Source organism: Macrobrachium nipponense, chromosome 7, assembly GCF_015104395.2.
Source record: "Macrobrachium nipponense isolate FS-2020 chromosome 7, ASM1510439v2, whole genome shotgun sequence".
In the NCBI taxonomy this organism is placed as follows: domain Eukaryota; kingdom Metazoa; phylum Arthropoda; class Malacostraca; order Decapoda; family Palaemonidae; genus Macrobrachium; species Macrobrachium nipponense.
In genome coordinates, this window is record NC_061109.1 from 100,280,144 (window position 1) to 100,296,423 (window position 16,280).

The 16,280-nt window shown below is 39.8% G+C and overlaps 1 protein-coding gene across 1 annotated transcript in view; it reads left to right on the plus strand.

The window, feature by feature from the left end:
* LOC135217784 (mediator of RNA polymerase II transcription subunit 12-like protein) overlaps window positions 1-16,280 on the plus strand; it is a 375,610-nt gene that overhangs the window by 314,214 nt on the left and 45,116 nt on the right. Inside the window, 2 exon segments of the mRNA XM_064253813.1 lie at window positions 6,475-6,568; window positions 13,875-14,015. Coding sequence (XP_064109883.1) covers window positions 6,475-6,568; window positions 13,875-14,015 — 235 coding nt within the window.

A 16,280-nucleotide genomic window follows, 5' to 3' on the forward strand; every position in this document is an offset into this window, starting at 1 on the left:
GAGGAAGGTGCTTCTCTTCCAAGAATTTCTTCACTGTCGGGCCGAAACACAGATTTACCCACTCTGTGAACAAAAGTCTCATTACCCAGGCTTTCGCCTTAGCCCTCCACATCACCGTAAGCTTCTCCTTTAGCAGGCCTTGAAGGCTCAAGGAGTCTCGGATTGATAGATAAGTAGGGACTTGACCTTACAATCCCCACTGGCGTTTGAACAAAGTGCGAGCGTAAGCCTGTCTTTTATAGGCTTATGCCCGGGTAGCTTTTCTTCCTTCGTGATGTGCGTCTGAAGAGGCATTTTTTTTCCAAAAACGGCCAGTCTCGTCCCTTCTCCTCCATCGTCTTAGGCCTGGGCAATCAGATCACCAAAAATAGCGCTGGCCTTGTGGCAGATTGCCATCTCGGTTATTGTATCGCCAGCGATTTCTTTGTCTTAATCCATACAAGAAGCAGCCTCTCCATCTCATCATGCACGTGGCTCCTCTTGTTGGACAAAATAGCCACGCCCTTGGAAGGTGTAGCTGCTTTGATGGCTTCCTTCTGCTTAAGGATGGTTTTAGCATGTTTTCATGTTCCCCGTATTGTTATGGTGTCGTCAGTCACCTTGTACTGTGCACAGTTCTTTGCTGTATCCCTTTCAGCCCTAGCTGAAACCCCTTTCATTCCCTTTATTGTACTACCAGTCATATTCTCTTTCTCCCATCTTACTTTCCACCCTCTCCTGACAATTGATTCATAGTGCAAGTGTGAGTTGTTCATATACGAAACAAACCTTCGGTCTTAACATTAGGATAATACTAGCGCCAAGCTGGAAACTGGTAGAATTAAAAATAAACTTGTGAGATCCAGGGACAATTGGCATCTATTCCAAGTCACGTGGTATGTAGTACCCAGAATGCCCTTGGGGTCCCGTGACCTGACTGCTACTTTCCTACCGCCTTTTAAGATAGGGCACGATTACTTTCTATCTGTTTTAAAGCCAGTTTTCGTTTGTCTGATTTTATTCTTTTTTTTTTTTTTTTACTTTTTCTTTTCTTTCTCTGGGTGTTCCCAGTGTGTGTGTGATCTCATAGGTGTGTGTACATTGTGAAATGGAGCTATTTGCTTCACCAACAGAAATTTCTTTGGGTTCTCGGAAGAGACAAAGGAAATACCCTGGAGTGAGTGGGTTTCCTTGTTCAAGATTTTTAACTTCGGTGTCTACAGATCCACATCCAACGTGTAGTAGGTGCAGAGAAAACGTATGCACTATTACTAATCCTTGTTCAGTTTGTCGTGGTTGGTCGTTGGAACAGTGGTTGAAACTTTATGGGAAGGGCCAGTACAAAAGAAAGGAGACGACGCCATCTTTGGATGACCAAGCGTCGTCGGCTTCTTTTGTATCGGCAATGCACCAACTGCTCCATATGTTTCGTCTCCTGCTTTTGTTATATCCCATACTCCTTCAGTTTCTTCTAGCGATTCGTTATTGGAAACGGCAGGAGGGGTTGTGGGTAATTTTATGCATAATTACGCTCTGTCATTCCCGGCAGGGAGAGGGGGCGCATCACCTACCAGGCATACCAACCTTGGAGGGGTTGCTCTCATTATACGGCGTCGCGATTCCAGCAGAGCCCGACAACGTTGAATGTTCCTCATCCCCCTGGCCTGCACTTTATGGGAGCTAATGCCGTGCCAATGACAACGTTTCCAGTGTTGCAGAACATTGGAAGTAGTTTTGCAGCACGCAGGGCTGCCAGCAGCAGCCGCTCAGTCTCTCCCTACAAGAGTGGTGGCATCACAACCTGCATCACACACTGACATGGCAGACACGATGACATCACAGCCTACTGCTTCTCTATCTACTTCGTTGCTTCCGGAGCCAAATACGCTCTCTGACTCGTTGGTACACACAGTCATGAAGAAATTACAAGCTCTAGAGGAGAAGATGGTTAAGGGACTGTCACATCCCGGTCAGCAACAAAGTATAAAGAAGACAGTGGCTGTCAAGCTTAACGCAAACGGACGAAGTCGTTTATAGCCATCCGAACGAGGGAAAGTATCGACAGTCGCTGGGATAGCGGCTGCCGCGGAGTTGCCAGCAGAGACGACAAAGAGTCTAAGAGAGGTTACACTGCCGTTGGTAAAATCAACGATGAGTGGGAAGAGTTCAATAAGGAATCAAGAACAGATACCAGTGTCGCCTGTAAGACCTTTTAAGATATGGAGAAAGGATGAGTGAGCTCCCATTAAAAGGTTGAATAATAAAGAGTTGGTAACCTCTTCTGATACGCTGGTCGAAGTCGTTGTTCGACTCGATGAGAGATCAAGGCCAAATTCTCCGACGGTCGTTGGAGACTATATTGATAGAGATAGAGAGGAAATTAGCTCGGTTTCGAGAGAGCCTTCATCTTGCAGATATAGGCGGGGTTCTCGCTCTAGATCTGCGAGCAGAGAAGGAGTTAGGCTGTCTTGTTTTCCTACTGACTATTCGAGATCGAGCCGATGATCCACCCGGACATTTGTCAGCGGATAGGAGTGAGCTAGCTTCTCCTGTGGCAGAACACAATACGTTAGAACCAGAGGAAGGATAAAACCAAGAGTTTCTGGCTTCGTATGCGGAGGTGATTGATTTGATTCGTCAATTTAATAACCTATCGGGGAGCACGGAGACACCTGCCAGTATGCTTCCTCCGGGATTGACATGGTGTTTGGATTGAAAAAGGATATGAAGGTGTCCTATGAATTACCTTGCTTAAGTCATGCGGAGTCAGTTTTACAACACATAAATGCACGGATTGCTGGAAGGGATAATTCCTTAAGATCGAATAGATTGTTTAAGTTTATTCCCCCCCCCAACCCCCCAATGATGAAACATAGGAAATATACGACACCAATGGTTCCTTTGCTGTCTACACAAATTAACATAGATGTGGTAAGGTTAAGACCTGGATTAACCTTGAATCAAGTTAAGATGGAATGCCTTTCGATGACTTGTCAGGAGACTGCTACTTTGGAAGCAACAGCTTCTTCTGTCTTTCAGACTGCTTCTTGGTTAGACCTTTGGTCAACAGCAGTAGCAAAAATTGCGTCCTCAGAAGTAACGAGAAAAGTAGTCGATGAGTCAGTGTTTATCAGATTGCTACAATCAGGTTCCAAAGCAATTGCATACTTGACAAACTTAAGTGCCAATGTTTGGGCAAATATCCTGTTGATGAGGAGAGATGCAGCTTTGGGTAGATTAAGCCGTACTGTTGATTTCGATTCCCTGCTAGCAATGAGGAATGGGGATATCCTAGAATCTCAATTGCTGTTGCCAGAGGGCATACTGGAAGAGTCTATAGATAGAAGAAGGATGGACACTAAGATGTAACCTAGCCTAGCTGTACTTCCTTTATGTTTAGTCTTAAATGTTGAATTAGATTGCCATTTGGGGCAGTAGGTATTGCATGTCCAAAGAAGTCCAAACCACAATAAGATGTTCAGTAATACCCTGAACTTGTGCAATATGAGTTGTGTGAATTCACAGACAAACAAACTTTTCATTAGAATCTAACTACGTAATTGTCATACATGAGTTTTTCACAGACACATGAACATTTGCGAATCCCTGAGAAACCCTGCAAAAGTGTGTGTTCAGTTTTTTTTATCTAATTTATAAGTTATCAAGCTTTTATGTGTAAATTAAATAACATTAAATAGCATTAAAATAATTCTCTCTCTCTCTCTCTCTCTCTCTCTCTCTCTCCTCTCTCTCTCTCTCTTCTCTCTCTCCTCTCTCTCTCCTCTCTCTCTCTCTCTCTCTCTATCTCTAATCATCGCTCTCTCTCTCCCTCTCTCTCTCTCTCGCCTTCATCCCCCTTCCTACTCTCCCTACTTCTCTCCTTTCATCTTCCTCCTGACCCCCTCCTCTCCTCTCTCCCCTCTCTCTTTTTTTTTTTTTTTACTGAGAAGAGAGAATTTTTATGGTACATGTACATGTTATTTGTTTTGTGTGATAAATAAATGATTTAACCAATAATAAATTCTAGTAATTTTCAAATATTAATAAGACTTAATATGTATTTATGCCCTTTCTGTGATATTCTAAATTCCTGTGAAACCGTTATAACAGTAATATAATTATTGTATATGCAACACAAGAATAACCGCTAAAGACATTGGTAGTTTGGTGTGGCTTGGTTAATTCAAAAGGGTGCCCGAGGCGCATCTCTATGTCCCTTCCTGATTGGCTCCTTGAGTCTATGGGACCAGAATAACCAATCAGCTTCTGGCATAACAATGCCATGTGAAGGGGGCATTTTGAAACACAGGCCTCCAAAGTGGTCAAATCAGTGTTACCGTTGACCATACTGAGTAGACAGAGTCATGGTGAGTGCTCGCTGTCCAGCACTTAGTGCCATTGGGGTGACATAAGGGCGTATTGCCATGCTGTGCCAATAAGAGTTCCAATCGCCATCTGGGTGTGCTGTTAGTATAGTTAACATAATACGTAATAACAAATAAAGGCACCTGTGTAACTATTAAGGAAAATACACATGTTAATTTTATCTTTCACATTTGATTGTACTGATAGAACCCCTTATATGACTGAAAATCAGGTCATACATATATATACAGGTAGTCCCCAGTTATCGGCGGCCTTGGTTATCCCAGGGCATCCTTGGGCTCTCATGAAGCATTACATTTCCACGGCTGTCAACTGTGGCTGTTGGGGACTTATACCATGATCGTCTAGCCCAGGGGCAAACCACTTCACTATTGTTTGGCCTGTTAGTAGAGTGCACGCCCTCATTCAAAGAAGAAGCCTCCAAAGCCGTAACACACAATTTCTTAATTAGAGTGCTGTCTTTTCTCTTCATCTTGAATGGCCATACAGGAGAGACCCTGGAACCTGCTCACTGGTCTTGACAGAACAATGAACTCCTACTGCAGACTCGAAGAATGTCCAAAAATATTTTCAGTCACTTACAGCCGCACCCGAAGAAGCTTCCACCCCAACGTTCATCAGTTTCTTCAGGTGTGATGACGCATTAGAAGGACAGCCGTCGTTCTTTGTTGCAGCACCAACAACTACTTCTTTAGCCTTCCTTCTTACAGGGATGTAACAGTCCTGGCTCGGAGACAAAGAAGAAATGATTATTCTCCTCTTGGTATGAGGATCAGCCACAAAGACCCTTATTCTCCAACATTTGACTGGGGTATGCACGAGTCACCGAATCCTGTGATAACTGAAGAAGAAGAAGAAGACATCGTTTCTTCTTGCATGTCTCATAAGTTTTCTCTTCTAACACTCAATTTCTCTATAAATGTTTGTGTTACCAAATCAGAAAGCTAAATTGTATTTGCTGATACATACAGATGTGAGAGTGGAAGGCATAGGCTGTGACATCATGACAGTCATCATGTTGGATTGTGATGTCACTGAGGGTCCCGGCTGTGACGTCATCGTGCTCGGTGGAAAACGCAAGGCTACTGTTGGTACCCCTGCAGGCACAGCAAAATGAGATCCAAAATGCAGCGCCATTGGTACCATATTACATCGCTACTAATGTCATGGTGAGAGAGAGGCCCTGATAGGCCTTGAGCTGACCACATACCCCCCATCCTCTGTGTACTCATAACTGAAACATAAGACAAAGATAGTAACTCTCCTCCCCTTCCTGCAGGGCAAGAAGGAACATAATTAGGTAAAATGACCACCTAAAACCCCTCCTGATGCATCCAAAAACAAATTATTGGATGAACCCAACAGAGTTATGGGAAGCATCTAGTATAGACAGAAAAACATATCAGTATCACGATAAGAAAGAACAAATGAAGATGAGGGCAATTCGTCATCCAAAGATGCCGTCGTCTCCTTCCTTTTGTACTGACCCTTCTCATAAGACCTTTATCATTGTTCCACTGAGCGAAAAAGACATACAGAACAAGGATTAGTAATTATACGTACATTCTCTCTGCACCTACTACACGTATGTGGATCTGTGAACACCAATGTTAAGAATCTTGAACAAGGGAACCCGTTAAAAGGACCCATAATATCCTGAGACTTGTACAATCTAATGGAAAACACACACACTGTAAAACAGAAAGAAATTAAAAAGCGGGCAAACTAAACCAGCTTTATAAAGGAGAGAGCAAAGCACATCCTCTCTTAAAGGCGATAAGAAAATAACTAGTGTGGTGATGAGATGCTGAAGGGGTTGTGGGAGCTCCCATATGGCTCGTGATCAAGCACAGATGCTAATAGTTCCTTGCATACACATTTCTATTTATTTTACTGATTTTCCAGCTGGCGCTAGAAGATTTATCCTACTGTTGAGAGCTCAGGTTTGTTAATTATAAGAAATACAAATTGATTAAAAAACTTTGTCATGTTCAGTTTATAAAACAGGTAAATGCTGTAAATTACCTGTAAGAGGATAATTGATACTTTGGGCAACAGTAAGTTAGATTTTATGGTTTGTTTTGTAAACTGTATTTTTTCTTCTCCCAGGTTCCATACCCATTCAATGAACAAACCGCTGTCCTACTATCTGGAACCACCGCCTCTTCCCCCAGAAGACTTGGAACCTGTCCCAGATAAACAGGTAAGACAAACGGATTAGTATTCAGTGAATTTAATGGACATTTGATGTAGATAAGGATTTACAAGTGCTGCTAAGGAAGATTTTTCTTATCCATCTGTTTTCATGAATTTTTCTGTTTCATCACAGCCTCATTACTTTTGTGTGCACAACTAATCTGTGATGCTTCTGTACCTGTTCAGAGAATAGGAGAGAAGAGCAGTCAGTTAGTACTGCACATGCATGGAATATTCCTGAATGTCTCTGCTGCAAATGCATTACAGTATTACGTGTATGTTAAATGCACACATCTAAATAGTCCCTAAATTTAATTTATTTCTTTTGCCTTTATTTGCTATGTAATTTTTAGCTTACATAGTGTAAGAATTGACCACAAGGTTACAAGTTGATGTATTTTGTTGCTTTTCATTGATGAAGTTGAGTAACTATGGCTATTATGCTATGCGTCACTAGTTTGGCAAAAATTTATTTATATAGCTTACCATAATTTGGGAAAAATTTATTTATATAGCTTACCATAGTTTGGCAAATATTCACTTACAAATATGTATATGTAGTGTCTATTTTATTGTTTCAAACAGATGGACAATGAACACTGTATATGGAATACATTTGTAGCGTGTGTCATTTTATTTTGGTTAGTTGCTTAATTTAGATTAATAATTAGTTTGGCATTATGAAGGGTAGGTCTTGAGTGAAGGCATTGGAAAATATAACAGTGGAAGTTTAGGTGAATTTTGGTACCCATCATCCATCAAGGATAAGGTCTGATCCCTTTTATGTTTATTTACAAAGGAGGGCAGAGCATAGGTTCTCTGGGAGCTGCATTATGCACATCACCAAGTTCCAACAGTAGAATCTGAGCAAGAAGTGGTGGAAATATTAAAAAGCCAGCAGAGCAAAATGGAGGGAAGAAGACTGATTATCATTGGAAGTAAAGCAAAGCTATGGTTAGCTGAAAGGAAGTAAATGAAAAGTACAATCAGGAAAGTGAAAAGGTTTGAGGATGAATTCTCTACTGTGTACAAAATGGGACTGACTGTGTCCCAAGAGATACTGAGGATTACTAAATATATATATATAGTAAATTTTTCAATGCTTGATATGTGTGACAACAGTTAGCAGAGGACATAAGGGAATTGGGAACCTTATTATAATAGATGGGCAGGACTCACTGGACTATGGAGTAAAGTTGAAGGGGCAGCAAAAAAGAGAGTACCATATATACTTACGTATCGTGCGACTTTTGAAGACCTAATTTTGAAGCTTATTTTAACGGGGTCACATCATATACAAGGTATAAGATCATGTTGTGCCCCTTTTAAGGTAAGAGTTTTCGAGTGTGTGTTCACTTACCTGCTTCTTTCTTCTTGATGATTCGTTCTGCTGTCTGGTTCTGTTTAACTTTGCTTCTTCTTAAAATGTTAGTTCTGGACTAGTAATCTTAACAGGCTTAGTCTCTCAGGAGAAGTTTGAATGAGACGAATGGTAGTTTCTTTCTTTACTGTTGCAAAGACTACAAGTTACAACTACAAAGCTTATAAATCTATTTTTTGGACCCTGGAAATATTTCTTGCTTCTTTACTGAACGACGGCTGCTGGTCCTCTCTGTCTTCTTCTGTCGTTCTGAAATTCAGCTACCCTCGGTTCAAATTCAGCACCCCCTCCTCAGCCGGTGTAGGTTCTGTTTCTCCGCCCAACTGGATTCTTGATTTGTGGAGCGGTCTTTCTTTGTCTTTTCCCCATCCCCTTTTAAGTGGGGTTAACATGTTAATTCCTCCTCTTCCAGGCGGAGTCAATAATTTAACATGTTACTACCTCCTCCAGGAGCTGGGGCAATCCATTATCGATAGAAGCTGAGTAAGTCTGGTGCGAGGTCACAGGTCAAAGATTTTATGACGGTCTTCAGATTTTAATCGCGATGGTGTTATGGTCCAACTTCCTGTGACTAAGGTTTTGCTGATCAAATTCTGGCTCACACACCAAAGCTAAATTCTCTCTCTCTCTCTCTCTCTCTCTCTCTCTCTCTCTCTCTCGTCTCTCCTCTCTCTCTCTCTCTCTCTCATTATTTTCACTGTACTTTGATTATTCTCTCTCTATTATAAAATAGAAACAATGAATATGCATCTTTACCATGGATCTTTAGAAAATTTATGCTTTACTTCACTGCATCCATCCAATAAATTGTTTGCATTTTCATGTTACTATTGTATTATAAAATCAATGTTTTGGGTTGGAAATCATTTGAGGGTGATTATGAGGTAAATATATTTTGTCATATTGAACTCAATTCAGAGTGATTTTCTTGTTTCTAGTTAGCATAAATGAATCTCAAGATGCTCTTTATTTATATGCAACAAGGTTGTTTTATGTCATATGAAATGTTTTCAAGTCGAAATATGACTTGAATACATATTGTTGTGAACTAAACTTAGTTATTTTTTTTTGTTTCTAGATGGCACTGGGGCATGTTTATTTCATAAAAAAATTGGCAGATTCCATTTGCTATTTTACTTGATTTCATCATAATACAAGCTTTACATATTTATCTTCTATGGAGTGAAAAGAGTAAAATATGTTCTTTCATGCCCAATACTTTTGATTAAAACATGTTTCTGTCAAATTTTGTTTATGGTCAACTTTGATGGTCCTATACATATAGAAGTTTACGGGAGTTTCATCCATGTTGCTGATGCACGATAATAGTTGTCAGCAGCATGAACATTGTTTTCTCAGCTTCAACTACAACTTGCAGCTTAAATTTAGCTGTATATTTCCTTGCCGATCATTTCTCCATAGCGAGTAAGGGTATAGTAATGTAAAATATATCAGTCCTATTCTATGTAATGTCATTTATAACATAACTATGGTAATTTTTTGCTATTGTGCGATGGTTGAAATGCAAGGTAAAGCGCTTTTGAAATCTGATTTGGTTGTTCATAGCCAAACAGCTGCTTCTCATTTGGCTGTTTATGGCTGTGTATGCGTTTACATGAGTATAACGTTACTAGCATTCTCTTATAATTTTTTAACTTACTTAACTGGAAGATGGGATAGATAGAGATGGAGGAAAAGGGGTTAGCATATTGTAATTTGGTCTCAAAAAATGAACTTGCATGATACATGTGAAACATAATAATTTTTTAAGGATGAAAATTTGGTGATCACATGATATGTGAGATTGCATGTTACACAAGTATATAGTACTGTAGTTGCAGCATGGAGGAAATGAAAAAAAGCCAGACCACGGGAGAATAGATAAGGTAATAGAGGAGACTTTGAAAAGATGTGGCAATAAAATTTTCATATTCACGGCCTGAGTATTATAGGATGATTGTATTGGAAGTGAGAAGTTTGTGATGAGATGCGGTGTCCAGAGACTGGGAAAAGACTTAGATCGCAAAGGTTGAGAAGGTTTGGACAAGTGATGAGAGAAGACAGTGAACAGTTGGTCAGAAGAGCAGTAAATAAGGGAGTAGCAGGATGAAGACCTGTAGGAAAGTCCATGAAATCATAGACGTGACTATTATAGTAATTTTATTATTACCATAGTGATGATGATGATGATGATGATGATTATTATTACAGTGGTACCTCGAGATACAAAATTAATCCGTTCCGAGGCGGCCTTCGTATCATGAGCTTTTCGTATCTTGGACCGCATTTTACATGTAAAATGGCTAATCCGTTCCAAGCCCTCCAAAAACACCCCAGTAAATTTCATAATAAAGCTAAATTGACCTATAAACAATGAAATACTACAACAGTTTGGACCATTCAATACCTAACTTAATACGTACTGCTAATATACCTGTAAATAAAGTGTATTAGTGTACATGGTATACAAGAAATACTGTACGTATGGAGTAAAATGTGGAAGCTTACCTTTCGAGTGAGGCTATCTCCAAAAGTGACGACAGAGGAGGACAAATGGCAGATACGTACATACACTTTACTTTACGAAACACAAAAAAATGTAAGGAAAACATACATAAACTAAACTTTACGAAACCCATTAACAAAACTGTAACACTTAACTTTACAAAAAACTAAAATGAATTTTTTTTTTTTTAAACAAAATTTCAACTTCTTCACCACTTTCAACTTTCTGTTTTTTAGTATCACTTGGTTCTTCCTTTTTGCTTACTCCTGCTAGTACTAAAGGCCTCTTTAAAAAATAACTATCCAAGGAAGATTGCTTCTGCCTACTTTTCACAATGTTCCTGAAACGACTCAGGCAAACGTCATCGAACTGCGCAAGCATACAACCTGTGTAAGCCTTTTCGGGTGTGTCTTTGCACTTTATGAAAAGCAGCTAGAACATTCTTAATTTCTGCCATTGTCATTGGGTCCTCCTCCTCGCTGCTGCTAGAGAACTCCTCTTGAATGACGTTATGTTGCATGGCCTCCAACTCCTTCAGGTCATCCGTCATAAGCTCCTCTTGGTGCTCCTCGAGAAGGTCGTTGATGTCGTCCTCGTCGACGACCAGCCCCCTGGACTTGCCGAGTCCAGCGATCTCGTCAAGTTCTGGTTGCAAAACAGTTTCAGGATTGTCAACTGTTTCTGAATCTGCAGCACCAGCTTCGCCCACGTCGAATCCCTCGAAGTCTCGGGCGGATACGGCATCAGGCCAGAGTTTCCTCCACGAGGAATTCAAGGTTCGCCTCGAAACCTCCTGCCAAGCTTGGTCGATGAGTCGGATGCATATCACAACATCGAAATGCTCCTTCCAAAATTCACGCAAGGTGAGGTTTGTGGTATCGGTGATGTCGAAACATCTCTTGAAAAGATGTTTCGTATACAGCTTCTTGAAGTTCGATATCACTTGCTGGTCCATGGGCTGGAGGAGAGGGGTGGTGTTAGGCGGAAGATAAAGAACCTTGATGAAGGAATACTCCGCTAGGATATTTTCCTCGAGGCCAGGAGGGTGAGCAGGGGCATTGTCCAACACCCGCAGGCATTTCAGAGGGAGGCGCTTCTCTTCCAAGAATTTCTTCACTGTCGGGCCAAAACACAGATTTACCCACTCGGTGAACAAAAGCCTCGTTACCCAGGCTTTCGCATTAGCCCTCCACATCACTGGAAGCTTCTCCTCGAGCACTTTATGGACCTTGAAGGCTCGAGGAGTCTCGGAATGATAGACAGTAGGGGCTTCACCTTGCGGTCCCCACTGGCGTTCGAACAAAGTGCGAGCGTAAACCTGTCTTTCATAGGCTTATGCCCGGGTAGCTTCTTCTCTTCCTGCATGATGTACGTCCGACGAGGCATTTTTTTCCAAAAAAGGCCAGTCTCATCACAGTTGAAGACTTGCTGAGAACTGTAGCCTTCCTTGGTTATCATCTCGTCGAATGTCTTTTTAAAGGCTTCGGCCGCTTTCGTGTCCGAGCTGGCCGCCTCCCCATGCCGCACCACCGAATGGATACCAGTCCTTTTACCGAATTTCTCAAACCACCCATGCTAAGCCTTGAAGTCTGGGGTTGGCGTTGATGTCCCTTCTCTTCCGTGTCTTCAGCCTGGGCAATCAAATCGCCAAAAATAGCGCTGGCCTTGTGGGAGATTGCTGTCTTCGTTATCTTATCGCCAGCGATTTCTTTGTCTTTTATCTAGACAAGAAGAAGCCTTTCCATCTCATCGTGCACGTGGGTCCTCTTGCTGGACAAAATAGTGACGCCCTTGGAAGATGTAGCTGCTTTGATGCCATCCTTCTGCTTAAGGATGGTGCCTATTGTCGACGGATTTCGGTCGTATTCCTTGGCGATCACACTCAATTGCCTACCAGCTTCATACTTCTTGATAATCTCCATCTTCGTTTCCAAAGAGAGCATCCTCTTCTTTCCGTGAATTTCAAATTTCTTGGGACCCATGACTACGTATATACTGTACATAATTATGTTATGTAGTATGTACACGTATGGGGTAAAGTTCTCACACAACACGATAAAGTATACTACATACAACAAAATCACTAATGAATTTACGTTAATAAACAAAATCGTTAGAACGAACGAATACTGTGTGCGTACGATAACGATGCTGCTACCGAGTGGCCGAAGCACGCCGCTACGTAGTAGATGCATGATGGGAGGGATGCTGACCAATAGGAGAGAAGGATCTCATGGTGGTGACTAGCATCAGGAACCAATGGGAGAGCGGGAGGATGGTGGTGAGTCTGCTCAGTTGGCGGCACGCGAGTTTCAAAATTGTTATCGGTGGTCCGGGTGAATCTCGGACTTTACAGCAACAATCTTTCATATCTTGAGCAATTTTTGTATGTAGAGCCGTAAAATTTTTCGTATTAGCTTTCGTATCTCGAGTTTTTTGTAAGTTGAGCCTTTCGTATCTCGAGGTACCACTGTATTATTATATTAGTAATTATTAATTTTTTTATTATTATTATTATTATTATTATTATTATTATTATTATTATTTATTTATTTTCATTATTATCATTATCATAATTATCATTATCATCATTATTATTTTTATTATTATTATTATTATTATTATTATTATTATTGATGAAATAAGACCTATTGTGTGTAAATCTTGATAAATTGTTTTAAATCAATTAAGATCGTAAGTCTTACATGGACTACTGTCTTCATAGCCCAAGGACTGTAGTCCACATAAAACTTGCAAACTTCATTTATATTTCTAACAGTGCATCAAGATTTGCAATAAGGCAAAGGTTCTTATTTCATCTTTATATATAACAAATGCAGTTGTACTTCATAGTCTTCATTATTTTTATTGTTGTTTTTACAAGTCAAGTGCAACTTTCATTGAACAACCATAATGCTACAAGTCCAAGAGCCCCCAAAGGGAAAGCAGCTCAGCACAGAAAATGAATTTGAGAAGTGTAGAATAAACTAGATAGGGAAATGACTAAGATAACTAAATAGCTTTGTATAAACAAACAATGGTTTTGTAACTTAAAGAATGTTTACACGTGAAGCTGTCAATCATAGTGTGGATTTACCACCTCCCCTTGCTACAATTGTCTTCCTTTATATCCTCTTGGAGGATATATCTGGGAATGTGTAGTGGGGTTCGTTTTTTATTTATTTGCTTTTTTCTTTGGTTCACTCAATACCATAATGGTCCCTTGGCATATAAGCATAAGAAGCTGGAAAGTTTGGGGGAATCTGTTGTGGTTAGGCTGGTAGTAGCACAGAAGTAGGCCTTTTATAAATAGTATCAGATTCATATGAAAGCATGTTTATTTTAACATTTCTTTCATTCTTTATTAGAAAGTACATATAATGTTTTTCCTGATTTTGCAAAGTAAAATGTCTCATTTTTTTGTAGCAGGTCAAAGAGGAGGTTAAAGCTCCTGATACTCCTACATCTGATCAGTCTCCTCGTGCTGCTGCAAAACGGGGATGTAAATCACAGCGCAGTAGACGTCGCCCTGTCCGTCAGCAACAAGCTGTAACAAGTTTGGCCAGTGTAAGTTTTATTTATAATTTTACATGCTTCTAGTTTAAAACTAAAAAAATTAAATCTTTAGGTTTTACATGCTGTTGTGTCAGCCATGATAAATGTATTTGTGTTATAATTTGCAAGCATTCTAATAGAACAAATGAGGACAATTAATTTTTGTAACCAGCTTTAGCATAGTAGAATGTCCAAAATTGAAAAGGAAAAGAAGAGGTAAAATACAGTAGGCTCATAAATTTGGATGAAAAAAATTCTTTGAAATAAATTTGTCATTGAATTAAGCAGAAATGTATTTCATCACAGGAAAATGTTATCGTTATCATTGAACCATAAATTCAGTAGAGCCATTCAGCATCTTCTGATGCTCCCTTTGTGGTTCAGGAGAAACTGATAGGTAAACTTGAGGAAGATGTGAACCACTTTGGAAAAGCCAGTCATTCTAATGATCCACCAGATGATTCACTAAATCTCTAAGAGCATGACTCAGCAAAAGAAAAAAAAAGATGATCAGAGAGGAAAAATTAGCTGCATAAATCAACAGGAAAGAAAGAAAATACAGCATATAATAGCCAGGATCAGGCAGCAGCTAAATAACATCATGTAAAAGAGAGTTACCAGCCTTGAATGCTATTATTAACCCATCAATTAACCGTTTTTGAATTCTGGGAATGGATTGTCTGTGGGTCTTGAAAACAGTAAGTTGGACTGTGAAAATGATTGGCATGTAAGTGAAACAAATATTAAGAATAGGGCGTTCAGATTTCCCCTGTGAGAGTTAAAGAGTATCAAGTAGGTCATCTAGTTAAATTAGTTACTGGTAATAGTGGCACAGCTACTATACCTCTAAAAGTCACTACAATACTGACTTGTATAATTTGTCACTCATGATACTTTAGGATCCCGTGGTTCTCACTTGAAAACTGTATTTTGTCCACTATGCTTTGCACAAGAGCTTATGTCCTTTCACATCTTCTGTCTTTAGAAAAGTAATTTGGCACACATATCACTTGTTAGCCTAATTTTTTTCAAGTATTCCTCCTGGAGTATTTATTTGGTGAGCATATGAGGCTTTAGATCTTAGTGAGATCAGAAGTCTTGTATTACAGCACTCTTGTACAGTAATCCATTAATTATCCTGATTTTTGTTTTTATTGTGTACATTATCAACCTTCTGATGTTTAGTTGCAAGCTTTGTTTTCTTATGTTCTTTTTTTTTATTTGCTTTAACTCGTGCAAACACCTTATTGGACATTCCCTGATTAGAAGCATACCAGTAGTATATAATCCTTACAATAACCATCTCCAAGATCAGAGTCAATTCAATCTGCCTTGCTATACCTTTGTTAGATGAAGGAAATTTCATCTATTTACCATAGTGGTTCAAGTTTTTTTCTTTTTTACTGTTTTACTGGTTGTGAAAATTAGCTACAGACAGCTGATTAAACTGCCTTCGTGGATTCTCTCAGGTTGACGAAAACTTGAGTACTATGTCAAAAGTCACATACTAAAGCTTCACCTAATCACCAAGGAAATACTAGCAACCAAAGTTGAGCAGCTTTCATTTGGTTCCCTCATAAAAGGGATTTTGACGTAAGGAAAAATCTATTTCTGGGCGATTGGCTCGTGTCGCCAGCGAAATATCCTTTAATCTATTATTTCTAGGGTAAATGTACTAACACATACCAGAGAATAAATAAATAAAGAAAAGGTCAGTACAACTGACTCGCTCACCCTCCAAGAGGGTGTCGGTATGAACACTATGGCGAGTGAGACCACTACCACGAGCCGATTGCCAATAGAAATCTCCCACTACAAAATCCCCACAAGAGGAGAGCCGACCCACAGAGTGGGCAGCAACTACTACTACTCCATCCCATGCTGCCGACTGCTGCGCCTCTGGTGGCCATCCTGAAGTTAGCAGACAATCTTGAGCGATGGGATGGGTAGGGCGGGATTTCGCTGGCGACACGAGCCAATCGCCCAGAAATAGATTTTTCCTTACGTCAAAATCCCTTTTCTGGGCTCAGCTCGTGTCGCTGCGCGAAATCGTACCAGAGAAATAGCACAAGATTGTAAAGAAAATTCAACAAAACAAAAGGGTCTCAAATAAAAGATAAAATAAAAGAAAAGAATATAATTGCTAATAAAGATACATATACACAATGATACAAAATTAGAAATATTGCTTAAATTAAACTTAATGCTAATAATATTTCTTAAATTAACGTAATTTACATATATATAGGGCTTACATGGAATATATGTTTAAAAGTA